This window comes from Eurosta solidaginis, chromosome 5, assembly GCF_040869045.1.
Source record: "Eurosta solidaginis isolate ZX-2024a chromosome 5, ASM4086904v1, whole genome shotgun sequence".
Lineage (NCBI taxonomy): Eukaryota > Metazoa > Arthropoda > Insecta > Diptera > Tephritidae > Eurosta > Eurosta solidaginis.
The window spans coordinates 275,127,597-275,144,048 of NC_090323.1; the positions used below are offsets into that span (position 1 = coordinate 275,127,597).

Genomic DNA, 16,452 nt, shown 5'->3' on the forward strand with positions numbered 1-16,452 from the left:
GATATTTGGCATATCTTTATTAACTTTTCAATGCAAACCCTCCAATTTTTCCTCCAAAAATATGATGAGTTTCAGGTCTAAGTATAATAAGAATCAGGTAAAATAACTTACTTACTTAATTGGCGCTTAAACGTCTAAACGGTTATGGCCGTCCAACAAGGCGCGCTAGTCGCTCCTTCGCTCTGCCAACCGGCGCCAGTTGGTCACACCAAGGGAGTTTAAATCGTTTTCCACCTGGTCCTTCCAACGGAGTGGCGGGTTCCGATAGAAACACTTTCTTGGCCGGAGCATCATCTTTCATTCGCATAACATGGCCTAGCCAGCGCAGCCGCTGCGTTTTAATTCGCTGGACTATGTTGATGTCTGCGTATAGCTCGTACAGCTCATCATTAAATATTCTTCGGTACTCGCCATTGCCAACGCGTAGAGGTCCATACATCTTTCGAAGAACTTTTCTCTCGAACACTCCCAAAGCCGCTTCATCTGCTGTTGTCATGGTCCATGCTTCTGCCCAATATAGTAGGACGGGTACGATAAGTGACTTGTAGAGTATGCTCTTCATTCGCCGAGAGAGGACTTTACTTTTCAATTGCATACTTAGTCCAAAGTAGCATTAATTGGCAAGAGTGATTCTTCGCTGTATTTCAGAGCTGATGTTGTTGCTAGCGTTGATGCTGGTTCCCAAATAAACGAAGTCTTTTACTATTTCGAAATTATGGCTGCCAACAGTAGCGTGGTTGCCAAGGCGCGTATGCGCTGACTCTTTGCTCGATAACAGCAGGTACTTCGTTTTGTCCTCATTCACCATCAAACCCATCCTTACCGCTTCTTTTTCCAGTTTGGAGTAAGCAGAACTAACAGCGCGGGTGTTTAGGCCGATGATATCAATGTCATCAGCATATGCCAGTAATTGCACGATTTATAGAATATTGTTCCAGTGCGGTTAAGTTCTGCAGCTAGTATAATTTTCTCCAGCATCAAATTAAAGAAATCGCAGGATAGGGGGTCACCCTGTCTGAAACCTCGTTTAGTTTCGAATGGCTCGGAGAGGTCCTTTCCAATTCTGACTGAGCTGATGGTGTTGCTCAACGTCATTTTGCACAGCCGTATAAGTTTTGCGGGGAAACCAAATTCAGACAGAGCGGCATATAGGCAGCTCTTTTCGTGCTGTCGAAGGCAGCTTTAAAGTCGACGAAGAGGTGATGTGTGTCGATTTTCTTTTCACGGGTTTTTTCCAAGATTTGGCGCATTGTGAAAATCTGGTCGATGGTAGATTTACCAGGTCTGAAGCCGCACTGATAAGGTCCAATCAGCCGGTTCACGGTGGGCTTCAATATTTCGCACAATACACTTGAAAGGACCTTATATGCGATATTAAGAAGGCTGATTCCACGATAGTTGGTGCACCTTTTCGGCTGTATTTCGAAGGATCAAAAAAAAATTTAAAAAAATTTTTCCGAAACCCTCTCAACATAATCTTTAAATTTAGGTGCGGACATTAGTAACTTTTTTTTCGACCCAGGCTAGTGTGTATGTCCATACATACGATGAGTTCTAGAACAAAACGCAATGAGTGATTCATAACAAGTTCCAAGATAAATTATAAAACGTGCCCAGTCTTATTTTGATACACAGTTTCAAAATATACTTATGACATTATAGCAATTTTGAAAGAACAACTCAAAAGGGGAGTATTCCCAGCTGGAGTAGGTGACCCTGCCATAGGAAAACGCAACTTAAAAATTAGACGACATTTTTTATGTGAATGAGAGTAAGTTGTGGAGTATTCATATACTACTTAGGAAGTACTCCTGAAACACTTCAAACGTTATCCTCATTCATATAATCCTAGCATAATTTTCATCTCACTTAATGAGTTTTGATATGAAAGGAATTATTAGGAATGCTCCAGAATGGCTAAAGCTTCTGCTTTTTAAAGCTCATGAGAAGATTATGATATATATTTTAGAAAGTCAAGTTTAATACCATCAATATCTCAAAGAAATTTTGTGAGCATTAATTGCGTGTTAGTATGGAACTCCTCATATGAATATGTAAATAATACGATGTTCACACGAAACCTCCCATTCCTAGATAACCTTTGAACTGACTGCAATACTTCCTCAATTATTATTCAAAATTGAGAGAGCGAGTCCGCTTATTCAGCGATAGTAATAAATCGATTACCTATTTCACTAATTTTGATCAGAAGTTTATTAAAATCTGTCAGCAAGTCCAAAAAATCACTGAAACTGATAATTACAAATAAATAATATGAAAACAAAAAGGGAAATCATAAAGAAAACTTAATTTTAATGATGTTATTGCGTATAGGAATTGCAGTGTGCGGCTCTTAAGGCCATATTTGCACACAAATATTGTGTTTGAAAGTAACGAGTTCCAGCGACAAAACTTGCCGTGCATAAATACAGTATAAAGAAGCCTTTATATTAACAGGGCACTTCCTGAACAACGTTCTGCATTATTACGAGCCTCAGTTAGTTCAGTTTTTTTCGCCCTCGCTCCACTACAAATGTTATTTACCAGCCTTGGGCTGATCATCCTGATCATTTCGGTATACTTATTACTGGGTGTAGTCTATCTATGTTCCTTTAATCAGATTCCATTTCATTTCTATGAAAGTTATATTGCATTCCCTTACATTGGAGGATTTTCATATCAAAACGCAATAAAAGTACATTTAAAATTTATTTCTTATATTGACGAGATTACAATTTTTAAGAATTATGAATTTGGATTTGACCTAAAAAGGACACCTTTTATATATTACATTTGCTCAGTTTTCTAAGAAATAACACGAATGTAATTATTGAGTTTTGGTATGAGTTTGGTACATACATATCTACCACTGCTTATTTGTTTTTGTTTTTACATTAAAAATGTTATTCTAATATTTGAATTTAACTCACCGTTTTGAATTGTTGGTATTTTTTTGGTTTGCACTCGAGCTGTAGCGTTATTAACCTTTCATATTACATCAGCGATGAATTCCAATTTACGCGTTAAATTAAAAAGTTTTAAAAATATTGAAAAAAGTTTGCATGTGTTTAAATACCTACATGCATATACTTACGGACAAAACTACTTTTACATACATACATATATGTAACTATATAGTAAATTAAAAGTTAATTCTTTGAAGAAATATTTCATTTCTATTATTATTTAATTTGAATAAATTATTAACGAAAATGGTACGTACTGTAAATATAAATTTGCTTACTGTGAGGTGCGCCCAATGTGCACAAAATCAATAACTCCAATTTTGCAAAGGTTCAGTTGTCAATGGTTATTTTCTCCAATAAACGCAGAAATTTTGTATTTTTATTCATTCAATAAATTGCTTTTGTTTCTTGTTCGTCGTCTGGTGGGGCATGTGGAACAGAGGTCTGCTTTGAGTACTAATAAAATTAGTGCACTTAGTCATGAGCCAAAAAATTGTGTCTAAATGTGTACTTAGTCAAGTACAGACAAATACTATGAGTTACTAGCACATAAAATAGAAAATACATACGAGTGCCCCGCAACACATACATATATGACATTGTTGAGTATAAACTGAAATCATAGTCGCTTTAACTCAGTAGCATGTTGGTTTCGTGTGTAATACATTAGGGGGACTCATGAAAGCATATAAACTTATAAGGTGTAAAATTATATCCATTTACACACGCGGTTATATGAACGCACCTAGTAATACTCTTGATAAACTTGATTGTTTATCAGCTGTATTATTGCTAAACAAAATTTTTTTGATTGTTATACAAATTAAAAAATGCGAAGATTAAGTGAAAAATCAAAACTAAAACGCCTTTACTTGCTGATGTTGGAGATTTCTGATGAAAATGCCTGCTGTAATGTCTGGAAGGTTGCATTCCTTTGAGTTTACCGCGTTTACACAATGAAATGTGCGCGTAAATTTATACAAATTGTGTAAATGATTTTTCATACAAAATTTGACAGCTCGTTTACGCACTAGATAAATTTATACGTTTACACACTTTATAAGGCATTTATACGGTTACAGAGTCCGTCCCTCTACTATATATACTTCGTTTATTATCGGTTTTTCTTTAGCGCTGTATTCAATTTAGTTTCGTGTACATCGTTGTGTTGCTAGCGTCAGAAGACTGATATGACTATATTCATTTTATTGTACTTTTAGTCATACTGATTCAAATTAGTGTTTTCGTATAACACAGTTCACTTTCTTGCTCAATAAGAAAATTGAGTACTGAACTGCTTCGTGGCTTATGAGCGGTTATTCACTTCACGAAGCATGACTATGTAAATGTGTTTTAGTAGATATAAGTGCTTGATATTCTTTGTTTGTGTACGCACTAATACTAATTTTTTGGTTAGTCCACTAATAACCTTAAAACATGAATAATTGCAGCTCACTGATGTGGAACCGCTGACGGTAAATATTCAATTATTCAATACTTAAAAGACATTGCACACACACACACACACACACACACACACACACACACACACACACACACTCTTTACATATGTATGTAACCACAGTTGTTATCAATTGAAACTCGCAGAGCAATTATCTATTTTGTCATATGTATGTATGTATGTGTGTATATATGTAAAATGTAGATACATATGTATGTGCAAACTGATAAACGTTCAAATATTAGTATAAGCTGACATACGCACATATGAATACATACCGTTAGAGAACATAATACATAAAATCTAACAAAATAATGCCCAAATGCTGCGAACAAAATAACAACAATAAACAATAACCGCATAAATATTAATAATGCACACTACATGCCACTGGCAGCGTAAATTCCAGAGTAGCGACTAATAAATTTTTGCTTTATTCAATTTATTACCAACTGGCAGAGCCATTCACAAGCAACCAAACGCCCAGTTGTTGTAAAACCAAATGATTTAGTTAGAAAATTGTTGTATCTCCACCTACCGATTTGATCGGACAATTCATCGACGTTGCCTACGAAATTAGACAATAATTTAAACAAAACTTGAATAAATTCAGCAACTCGCCCTACGCACTACCCTTCTATGTATGTATATAGCGAATCAGAGCGATAAAAATCAATGATTGTGGACGATGTCGACCCGATGCAGTTGGTGGGGTGGGAAAAGTAGAGAAACATTCTAACTTTTCAGAATTTGTTTTTGACACATAATAGTGGTTTTTGTGGTTTAAGCGGTGTCACACTTTCGGTTGCTTGGCTGTTTGGCGAACTCATCATGAATCAATTGCTTTCGAAGAAAAAAATTAATAGCATCAAAATCATTGTTAGTCAATAGTTTGGAGAGGAGAAATTAACGTAAATAAATATGTATATGTATATATGTAAGACAGTTAATGGCTGTCAATTCGATTTGGGAGCAAGATGGCCGCAATTGTCAAACATTTTGTCAGCAGAGCATTTGCATATTTCAAAAAGTAAATATTATTTTGATTTGTATAGTGAAAGTAGGTAGTCATGTGTAAAAAGGTGTACTAACTTCTTACGTCGGTGGTATTTAGATGTAGGTGTATGTTCAGTATATTCTTTTTGGTTTACATTTTGACCAAAATCAGTTTTTTGCAATCCCTGATGTTCGCCGTATATGAGAGTTCGTTTGTTCTCTCTGCTTAGACTAATGAGTTTGGCTGATACTCTCTTTGCTGAGAGTATAAACAATTTGGCCTGTCTTTCTTCACCTTGGGAATTCAATCCAGCATAGTCTGGACTGCTTTGTTCCTCAGTTATTTATGGTTTCCTAGTGTGTGCCTTTTGAATCCAAAAAAGGGCTCTGGACCAAGGAATGCTCTTATAGCTAAGTATCAAAACAAAAACAAAACAAACAAACAAAAAAAATACAATTCATAATGAAACTGCAGCGTGAACATAGCCAATAAAACCATATCTTTCGGATTTAGTTTAAATTCAACTCTGAGTCATTTAATATTTTACACACTGCATACTTCGTATGTAGTTATGTGTTAAAGTTATGCTTGGTAAGGCGGTTTTCAAAGAACCTTAGTATTGTTGCTGTTTTTGTTCTATTTATAGAACTACAACGCATCAACCAATTTTGTCTATTTGTATGAGTTAATCGGGGATTGCCCGTATTGCTTTAAATGTATGAAAACAAAACCGCCTTACCACCAAGCATAACTTTAACACATAATTACATACGAAGTATGCAGTGTGTAAAATATTAAATATGCAGAGAAGGCAATTGGGAAAAACTTTGCAACAACTAAGGCATGACGTGGCTGAAAGCGTTTGTAACACTTTCAACTATCGTAGGAGTGCGGGTTCAAATCCTACTCCCGGGAGAAAAGGCTTTGAAAAGATTTACAAGGTATAATCGAAACAGCTGTCGCCTTGTCCGTCTTGATGTCACGTTGTTTAAATTTTTCCCAAATTATTAAACTAGTTAAATTTTGTTATTAATAACGGGCCAACACAAATATTAATATTTAGCTTCAAAGATGCATTCGCTGTGCAATTTGTCTGCTCTGGCGTAGATAAGTAATTTTATACACCGACCATGCATCCACTAGAGCTGGAAATGCTCGTTTATGGGAGTACTTAGTCCCTTGGGAGAATGGTTGATCATTGTATAGGTAAACGAAAGGAAAATATAAAATTTCTTAGTTTTTCATAGTTTCTAAACAAAATTAAGACAAATTTAATATTGTTACGAATATTAGCAACACTAAGGGGTACTGTCATCCCTAAGCAGATGCTAAGCAGTGACTTGTATGCACATAACCAAATTAATCATTATGACTACACATATGTACGTACACGCAGCGGAGAAGCAACGCACTGAGATACTCCTGAAAGTATGCAATAATTGTGCAAGTATTACTCACAAACACACGCGCATGAGCTGTGAGAGAAGCTATACAAATTGTGCATCTGTAGTTATAGCTGAGAAATTTATAGCAGATAACCAACTAGTAGATTCTGGAAATGGAAGTGCCTAGAAGATGCGAACAAGAAATCATAGAGTATAAAAGGCAGCAACAGTAGAGGCACGACAATCAGTTTTATTTAAGACGAGCAATAGTAGTGTTATTGTAAAGAATTTTAATAAAGGCCATTTTGCATTATTGAATAGTGGAGTTATTTATTCAACAGTTTAGTGATTCGAACGTTAGCAGAAGATAGCAAATAAGGGGAATTGCACTAAATTCGCTACAATATGAAAAATCGGAATGTTGCAAATATTTTGTCCGCTTTTGCATATATAAAAAAGTTATTGTGTATGTTTTAATTTAAAAGTATCTACTTTGTGTACTTTTCTTAAATTCACGTACGTACACTTCCATAACTAGAACAGTGCTTATTAGCTCATACATTTTTCAATTAGTCAAATACGCATCTGTATGTAAGTAGGTGTGTATTTATGTAAGTTACGGCATTGTTTCAACTAATTTAATTTTAATTTCAAAAACTGATTTGCCCAGCGCTATGATCAGTATGCTACATTCACACATACTAAATATGTACATATTAAGATATGAACTTAGTACACAAATTTCTAAGGGATTTGTTTTTTGTGAAGCGTAACTGGAGCAAATGCACTCGCTCTACAACTTTGGTGGGCTGACAGCGCATAAAACACAGCAAAACTGCTTAACGGTGATGCCTGGCGAGAGTTTGTATTCAATTAAATGGAGATGAGCTAAGCCACCACCGCATATTGCAAGCCATCGATGTGATAATGAGTTACTTCAGGGAATCATAGTTAGTAAAATACATACATACATACACACATGTGCATGATATACATTCATATGTATGGATTTAAAATTATGAAAAGTTTTATACAAATTAACGTTTCACTAAAGGAAAGGCTGCAGCGCATTTGGGACAAATTCACGACAACGCAAAGGAAATTTTTATTGGGTTCTTTTTGTATGGAGTTTTCATTTTTCTTTTGATGTGAATACTAAGCTTTATCATTCAGTCGCTTATGCTTGTCTATAAGCCATATCATTATTATTACCTCATTTGCATGATGTTTCGTACTTGGTTAATTAAGAATCGTTTCTCAAGTTTAAACGCAGGGTTAAATGCTCGGTTGATGAACAGATTTTGTGTTGCCCTTGAAAATTGTATGCAGATTAGGCGAACATAAAGTCTTCATTAAATTCCTTTTACTCATCGCGATTAATTCCTTCTCTGTCCCAATTTCGGGCCTCATTTGTACGAGTCACTTTGTAAATGAGGGAGCTGTCCGCAGAGTGCACTGTTTTATATTATCACAGCCGTTGATGTTACTTTTTTCCTTTTTACATTTTTTGTTCGTTAATAAAAATAGCGTTAGTGTTGCACCCGCATTTGCTTTCATATGTGTTTGTTTCTGTGTTTTGTTTGTTTAAGCGCTTTTGCGCCCAAAAGTATGCTTGCCTTCTTTAAGCACACTTCACACCAAAGTAGGTTAGATAGTTATATTGCTCATGTTAGCTATGTTGTTGCTTTGCTATTGTTTTTGTAGTAGTTATTGTTGCTATTTATATTCTGTTTGTGATATATTTTTTGTTCTGTTGGTAGATGTTGGTGGCAACAGAGGTCACCCAGCCAACAACAGACAATTTCTAATTAACGTCAAGGAGTAGTGGCAGCAACATATCTACAAACATAAATATCCAAAATACAAATTAATACACATACGAATATATTCTCAAAAGTGGAAGGACATCCGCAAACTGATACATCAAATGCTCATGCTTACAATACGAAAGAATTAAAAAAAGCGTAGCATTGCTTTATTAAAAACTTCAACTCTACCGGATTAAATTTTCAAAAAATGGTTGAAAATTAAAACGAAGTATTCACTTCATAATCCCAGATCATCAAAACTCAAAACAGGCAGACGTTGTCTTGCGCGAACATTTTTAAAAGGTTACCGCACTAAGTAAGTTAGAGATAATTTTCCGAAAGCTTTTTTTAGGTAAGACAACTAAAACACCCTTCGGAAAAAAAATTGTCAAAAATCAATGCGTCTTTTGAACGACCCATTCCCCACACTTCCACCCATAGACATTGTCAATTGTGAGTGTCGTCAGTGAGTGCCAGGTGACGGCACATTGATTAAACCAGATTACTTCCTAGCGGTCCTCAACGAACCATTTTCTCTGATGAACCATAGTAGGAGTGAAGGATCCGATTCCCCAACCACTGTCGAAAACCCGTGCGTCCAGAAATCTGTCAACTTGTTTGCAGTCCAGGACATAGGCAGAGAATGTGATGTATTGACTCCTCTTCCTCCTCATCCTGGCAGCTTCTGCAGAGCGAGCATGTTGGTATGTGCCACCGTCGGAGAATTGGTTGAATAGCGCAATGACCTGTGATGACACCCGTAGGTATTGTCACTGCAGATTTGTTTAGCTTGAGAAGGAAGCTAGATGGTTTCGCATTCAAACATGGCTATGGGGACATTTAGGCAATCATCCCGGTTGGTATACAGCAAGCCCGTTGCATTAATCTCATATTCTTCAGTTTTACTTAGAGATAACCCAGCGCTGGTCGTATGGAGCTTTCCTCCTCGCTTATGCCTGTTTCGGAACTCTTCAATATCGCTATGCCCTGAGACCTGGCAAAGGGAGACATTTAGGTGCTTTATGGACGACAGCGAGGCTCAACACCTCTGCACGATATCCGACTTTATCACGTTGGAGTCTAATGCCTTTAAGGCAACCTGGCTGTCGACAAAGATCGTTACATTGATGTCTGGAACCGTCCTATCCTGGAGCGGTCTGGCTGCTCTCTCTACGGCATAGACCTCCGCCTGGAAGACACGGCATGAATCAGGGAGTGGGTAAGATTGATTTGCCTGCAGATGCTTTGTGTACATTCCAGCTCCAACTGCCTTTTCTATTTCTGAGCCGTCTGTCTATTTTGTAATGCTTTTACCACTTGCTAAGCCTCTTCCTTCCTTGATTGATATCTTATGTTCTGCACCTGCAAGTCAAAGACCTCCACGAGGTGGTCGGTGTCGGGCGTTGAGTCAATTCTGATTCCGTTTAATCGTCATGTTGGATTCTCTTAGTCGTAGAGCCCCTTTCCCTGCAAATCCCTGCACGAACACTTGTAGAGTCATCAAGTGAAAAATTACGTTTAATCCCTCCTGAGGTGCGTTGCTCACTGCGCCTGACATAACTAGGCATGCTCGTCTTTGCACCTTCCCAACCCTATGTTGATTGCTTTTCTTGTCTGGCGCCTTCTACCAGACAAGAGCTTCATACGCTAGAATCAGTCATATAACAGTGTTGCACATGCATCTCGAAAGCCATTTTGCATGTGTAGTACGCTGCTAAAGCTTTCTTTGATCGCACATCAGGGTTCCTTTTCCAGCTTAGTTTGGAGTCGAGTATCATGCCAAGATATTTGGCTTCAGAATAGAGCTTTGTAGTTGTGCCGTTTAGCCTCGGTTGTGAACAAGACAAGCTCCGTTTTTGTTGAATTTAGCCGCAAAGTACCGTATTCATGCGCTCGCTAATCGTTTGCAGGAGTTTACCTGCAATCAGAATGACTAAGTCATCGGCGTATGCGACTACCCTCATTTCTTCTGCCCTAAAGATTTCTGAAATTTCATTAATTACCAGTTTCCAAATAAGAGGCAATAACACTCCACCCTGAGGTGGTAGACTAAAATTGATTGAAAACTGCATACTCAAAAAAATTCAGGAAACTTCAGGCTTCAAAGCAAGAATTTTTTTTTAAAATGTTTCGAATTTTTTCGAAAACGGTTTTGAGATTGGTTTGCACAGTTTCAGTTACAAAATTTTAATTTTTTTCTCAAAATGTAAAAAAAAAAAAGAATTTAATTCATATATGTAATACTCCTATATTGCTACAGAAATGCATAGTACAGGTTTACAAGTATGATATGTATGAGAGGGAAACAATTCCTTTCTCTTTCTAACATACTGCCGTTTGACACTTCGGTCAGTGTCAAACTTTTGTGGAACTCAGTGGAACATGCGTTTGACACTGAACGAAGTGTCAAAATTACCGGGGTTGCTGTCGTGGAAAGCGACGCAGGGAAACAAAAAAAGGACCGGAGTATCAGATATGGGTTGCTGTGATGGTAAATTTTTTGAACGAATTTAGTATGAAAATGTAGTGCCCCTATATGGGTCCTACAGAAAATTATACAAAAGTCTTGAATTGGGATATCTGAGGACGCGTAGTTTTTCCAGTATTAAGAATACAAACACGGGTGCTAAGTTTTTCTACCCGTTCAAAAGTTTTCCGCGAAAAACAGTTTGAAACCGAGGTTGACTGCAATAACCCGTCCAAAAATGTGGAAAGAGAAATGAAAAGACACGTTTTGTCCTGTTATCAATAGTCCAAAGGAGAAAAAGTATTCGAATTTTTGGAAGCGAGGCCAAAACGGGTCTATTAATACCTCCCCCGACGGTTTTGGTCGTGTTTTAGCAATCGTCCCAGGTAATAAACTATCACAATTTGTTAATTAAAATTGTCCAAAACATATGGATTTTAAAGAGAGATGTAGTTAAGTGCTCGTTTGAAAGTAAATAACTATATTTCTTTGTAATTTTGCGATAAAAATTTTAGGCAGTTTTCGTTAGCAGCTACTACACTTTTCTTGGACTTAAGAAGTACAACAGTGCCAAATAGCATCCATAAAAAAACGAACAAGAACAAGCATTTTATCAGGTGAGCGTGGCTGTGTATGTGCGTGCTGCTACATATCCTACTTGAAGACCTGTACTATGAGAAAATGCTCGCAATGTGTTTTGAATTCGAAATCAAAACAAGACAACCTATAAGTTTTTTGTGATTGTAGCAGCATAAGTGTGATAAGAAAATATTTAAATTTAGGTACATTCGATTATTGAATGCAAAAACAAAAACGATTAAACAACAATATATCGGCACTCTGATGTTTGGGAATGTACATACTTAGTCTTTTGTAGCAATATAGGAGTATTACATATATTATTTAATTGATGAAATTTGATAAAAATCAATTTTGCTGTTCAAGCAGCTAAAAAATAATTCGTAAACAAATTTTTGAGCGCGATTCGATTTTTTCCCGAGGATTGATAATTGGTATATTCATTGAGTCTTATAAAATGTTCAAATAGATATGTCCTTCACAAAATAATTTCATAAATCACGATCAATTGTGACAATAGATTTTAATTACTCTTAACACCTATAGATATACACTATCGAACGAAAATCGACACTGATGACGGTGCAACGCCGAAGCCGGTTTGTCTCCAAATCAAATTAGGCAAGGGATGACGGAAAACCGTTCCAATATACATCACTTTCATGAAATCCTTGCGCTAAGAACAATAGCAGAAAAAAAAATATTAGAAATTATTTTGTTGCTTGCTTTTAAATCGGACCACAGTGTATATATTTACGTGCATGTGTAATAAAAAAATATTGAAAATATACATTTCATATTGTCAACAGATGCAGCTATCGCCGGGTTGTGTAAAGTTGATTTTGTTGTTTAATTAAAATGTCACAATTTGTATCTGCAATTGGCAATGAATTCCGCATAATTGCAATATTAAAATTAAATATAATACATTCGTACTAAAAGTATATAAATATGCAAATTCATGTATTACTATGAAAACATTGGTAAAAATAAAAAAAACGTTAAAAGCTTTTTAGGTTATCCAACATAAACACAATTTTTTTTGTTATTTCGCTATTAAACCGAGATTTTATTTTCATATTCAATGGTACAAATAATCACTATTTAAGCACAAAAAATAGAACAAAAATATTATGCACATTTACAAAAAGTTTAAATATTTTACATCAATTGTTACAGGAAATGGAAGAAATAACAATTAAAAATGTATTAATTACAGTATGCATAAATTAATGAAACTCTCTCTATTGCAATAATGTGCCTTTGATTATAAATAATTCTGCATAGTCTGTTTATCAATTCCAAGTTTAAATTTAAAGACCATTTCAATTTTTTTGTTAAAAAGTAAATTTTAAATTAATGAAAGAAAAAATTCAAGTCTCATGCGTTTTAAGTGCTCAGTAAGCAATACTCAAAATCTAAAATTTAAGTTCTATGAGATTGGACTTTTCTTTTGTAGATTTACAATCCATGTCTTCATTAGCTTGAAACCAAATATATATTTTAAAATAAGGATAAAAGGATATTGCAATTCGAAAAAAATTCATTCATTAACCGAGATGTATACACTGATGAAGTAGTCAAACGATCCGAGAGGACTGACTTTAGACGCAAAATACAGAATTTGTGAGTTGTTTAAATTGACGACTGGACTTGAGTGGTGAACAAAAAGATTTTGATGTTTGAGGTGAAGGTTTTCATGACGACTCCATAGCGTTGATAAAAACGAGACAACTTGTCTTTTCATGATGGCCTTATTTACAGAACAGAAATATTTTGTCGTGCTATCAAGACAAGAGTCTACGAAAAAAAAAAAAAACAGTTTTTAGGCGACCCACCCTAATGCATATATCTACGTACATATGATTTGTAACACTTTTTCCATCTCGATATTCTTTCCATCATTCTCGGTGGGATATATCGTTTCTTCTTTTTACATTTTTAATCTTAACCTTCAGGCCAACTTGCAGTTTGGTTGCGATATCAAAAAGAATTGTTTTCTTTCTTAGGCGCGTAAATTGTCAGCGTTTTGAATTTGTAAACAGTGAGGAAGGCAACAAATCATTAAAAGGAAATTGAACAAAAGTAAAAGGGCATACGGCAGCTACAACTCAAATTGTGAATGGCGATGTAAGCAGATAGCATTGACTTAACACCCACAATGCCTACTCGCAATGAAGTTAAAGGCTTTTGCAAATGTCACTTGATGGTAGTGTTTAGATTTTATAGCAAAGGCAATAACGTTCTAAGCTCCCTGTCATTTAAATTTTTTTAATGGTAGAATTCTTTGCTTTGTCCTCCATTTCTAAACGTTACAGAAAATGAAATGACAAAGGCTGAGCATTTGCATTGACTTTTTGCTGATGATCTGAAAACGCATCCTTGGCCATTGGGTTAAACATTCGATGGAAAGGTACCATAAATTGGATTTTAACATACAATTGTATTTTTGAATCACCCGTTCGATGACATTTCGGGTATCAGAATGCAATCTAAGATCTACACTCATACTGATGTAGAAGCCAAGTGCTGCTATCCACTCATCCATATACTTGCCTACAGTTCGTTATGTGATTTTCCTTCAACCACCTCTCATTTAATTTTTTCTTTCACAAACTTCTTTAATACGTATGTACACGGTTAAAAGTTTAAGCATATATTTTAATTCGTTCATGGGTTAGGCATTTATTGGAGACCTCGCAATATACTACTATGTTGTTTAATTTTATTAGGTCCAATATATAAACCTAGGTGACCAATATGTCTGAGCATCTCCAAATTGTTCAAAAAAAGCCCAAAAAGTTTAAAAAATCTAGAAATTCAAATTTGCATACCTTTCTGGTTTTAAAGAAAAAACCGAAAGTTTACATTTACTTCTGAAAATCTAAATATTTCATTTGTGAAAACTGAAAGTCAACATTTTGTTATAGATGAAAGGTCCTATGATATATTTTGTTAAACAGACGTCGGTTCGAAACCAGGACACCGCCCACTAGTGTTTCTTTTTTTATAACTTCTACTTTAGACTTCTCTAGTTTTAAATTGAAACCCACTTCTGCGCACACATTTTCACGAAGACCGGGATAATGTAAATTTTGAATGAAATTTGATGTGGTCATATTTGTATGTAGTAAAAAATTTTCAGATTTAGACTCAAACTTTTAACGGTGTATGTAAGCATATTATTCTATTTTAGCACAAAGTGTGGAGAATGCTTTTATGCGCGTTCAACAGAATTGCTGGATATCATCGGTTTATTTAATGCTTATTAGCATAATTGTACAGTTATAACTTCATCAGTATTGTGACGAATATTAGTGACACTAAGTCATACTCACATCACTAGTCTGATGCTAAGTAAATGAAGCCACAACAACAATAAAGCAGACAGTCACTTGTATCTACATAAACGAATCAATCAATATGTCTACACATACATATGTACGTACACGCAGCGGAGAAGCAACGCACAACCACATGCATATATCTGAGATACTCCCGAAAGTATGCAATAATTGTGCAAGTATCACTCACATATACACGTGCATGGGGTATGAGAGAAGCTATAAAATTGTGCATCTGTAGTTATAGCTGATAACTAACTAGTAAATTCTGGAAATAGAAGCGCCTAGAAATATGTCGGCGAGGAAACCGGACAGTATAAAAGCGACAACAGTTGAGGCACGACAAGTCAGTTTCATTTAGGCACGCTATCTGTCGAGCAATAGAAGTGTTATTTTGAAAGTAGTCTATAATTGGAGTTATTTATTCAACAGTTTAGTGATTCGAACGTTGGCAGTAGGTTGCAAATAAGCGGAATTGCACTAAATTCGTTACAGTATTTTAGAATTTTTATAACTTGTAGCAAAAGTATTTTTACAAATTAATTGTTATTGTTATTGGAGTTAGCATGGCCAAGTCTACGTTGCATACTTCCGAGGTATTTCGCAGCTACACTGCACTCACACAACCCGTGACGGAAAATAAACAAATATATACATTTAGAGTTAGTATGATGGAAAAACATAAGTATGTATTATCTACTTGTAATTATATTGCTATAGCGGAAGCAAGACAGGATCAAACAAGTGACGGCCGCAAATCAGCTGATATGTATTTTTCAATATGATTTGACAATTCAACTTCCGGCGCGGTGCGGTTTTGACATGAGTTCATTGAACTACCAAAAACAAAGTACATGCAATTTTTATTTATGTTTGTAGTATGTACGTCGTCCTGCCGTCACCTTGTAAGGTTCCGCCACGATTGGAACTACTTAATTAGTTTGAAAAATATTTTTTTATTATAAATTTGTTTTTGTTTTGTTTTTTTTTTCTTTCTATAAGTAAATGCAAATGCTTTAAGTTTTACTAAAGTCATCGTATATACGAAGATTTGTATGAAACAGATTTTATCAAATACAAAGTGCGCCACCTCAAAGTAAGAAAAATGTTTTTGTTTACATTAACTAAATTAATTTAAAAGATAATTCTTATATATGTAATTTATTTACTTATATGCAATACTAAAAATACATAAATAAAGAAATACAAAAAGGTCGCTAAATACACTAATTTATATATATATTATATATAAAGTTATATGCATGTAGTACGAATAGAATTAACAAATCAACTGGTTAATAAATATGCATTTAAATATAAACAAACAAACATGCACCCACCTCAATTTTGCGTCCCTCAACCACAGTGCCATGAAGACGTTCGCGTGCCCGCTCAGCCTCGTTGCTATTTGCGAACGTTACAAAGCCAAAACCCTACAATATGA

General features: G+C 35.4%; 1 protein-coding gene across 13 annotated transcripts in view; it reads right to left on the bottom strand.

Moving 5' to 3' along the window:
* Window positions 1-16,452, bottom strand: part of Rbfox1 (RNA-binding Fox protein 1) — a 347,547-nt gene that overhangs the window by 45,056 nt on the left and 286,039 nt on the right. For all 13 annotated transcript variants that reach the window (XM_067790960.1, XM_067790964.1, XM_067790962.1 and 10 more), the window contains 2 exons: window positions 16,349-16,441; window positions 2,931-2,985 (listed from right to left, as the gene is read on the bottom strand). In XM_067790960.1, coding sequence (XP_067647061.1) covers window positions 2,931-2,985; window positions 16,349-16,441 — 148 coding nt within the window. The remainder of the gene's footprint in view (window positions 1-2,930; window positions 2,986-16,348; window positions 16,442-16,452) is intronic.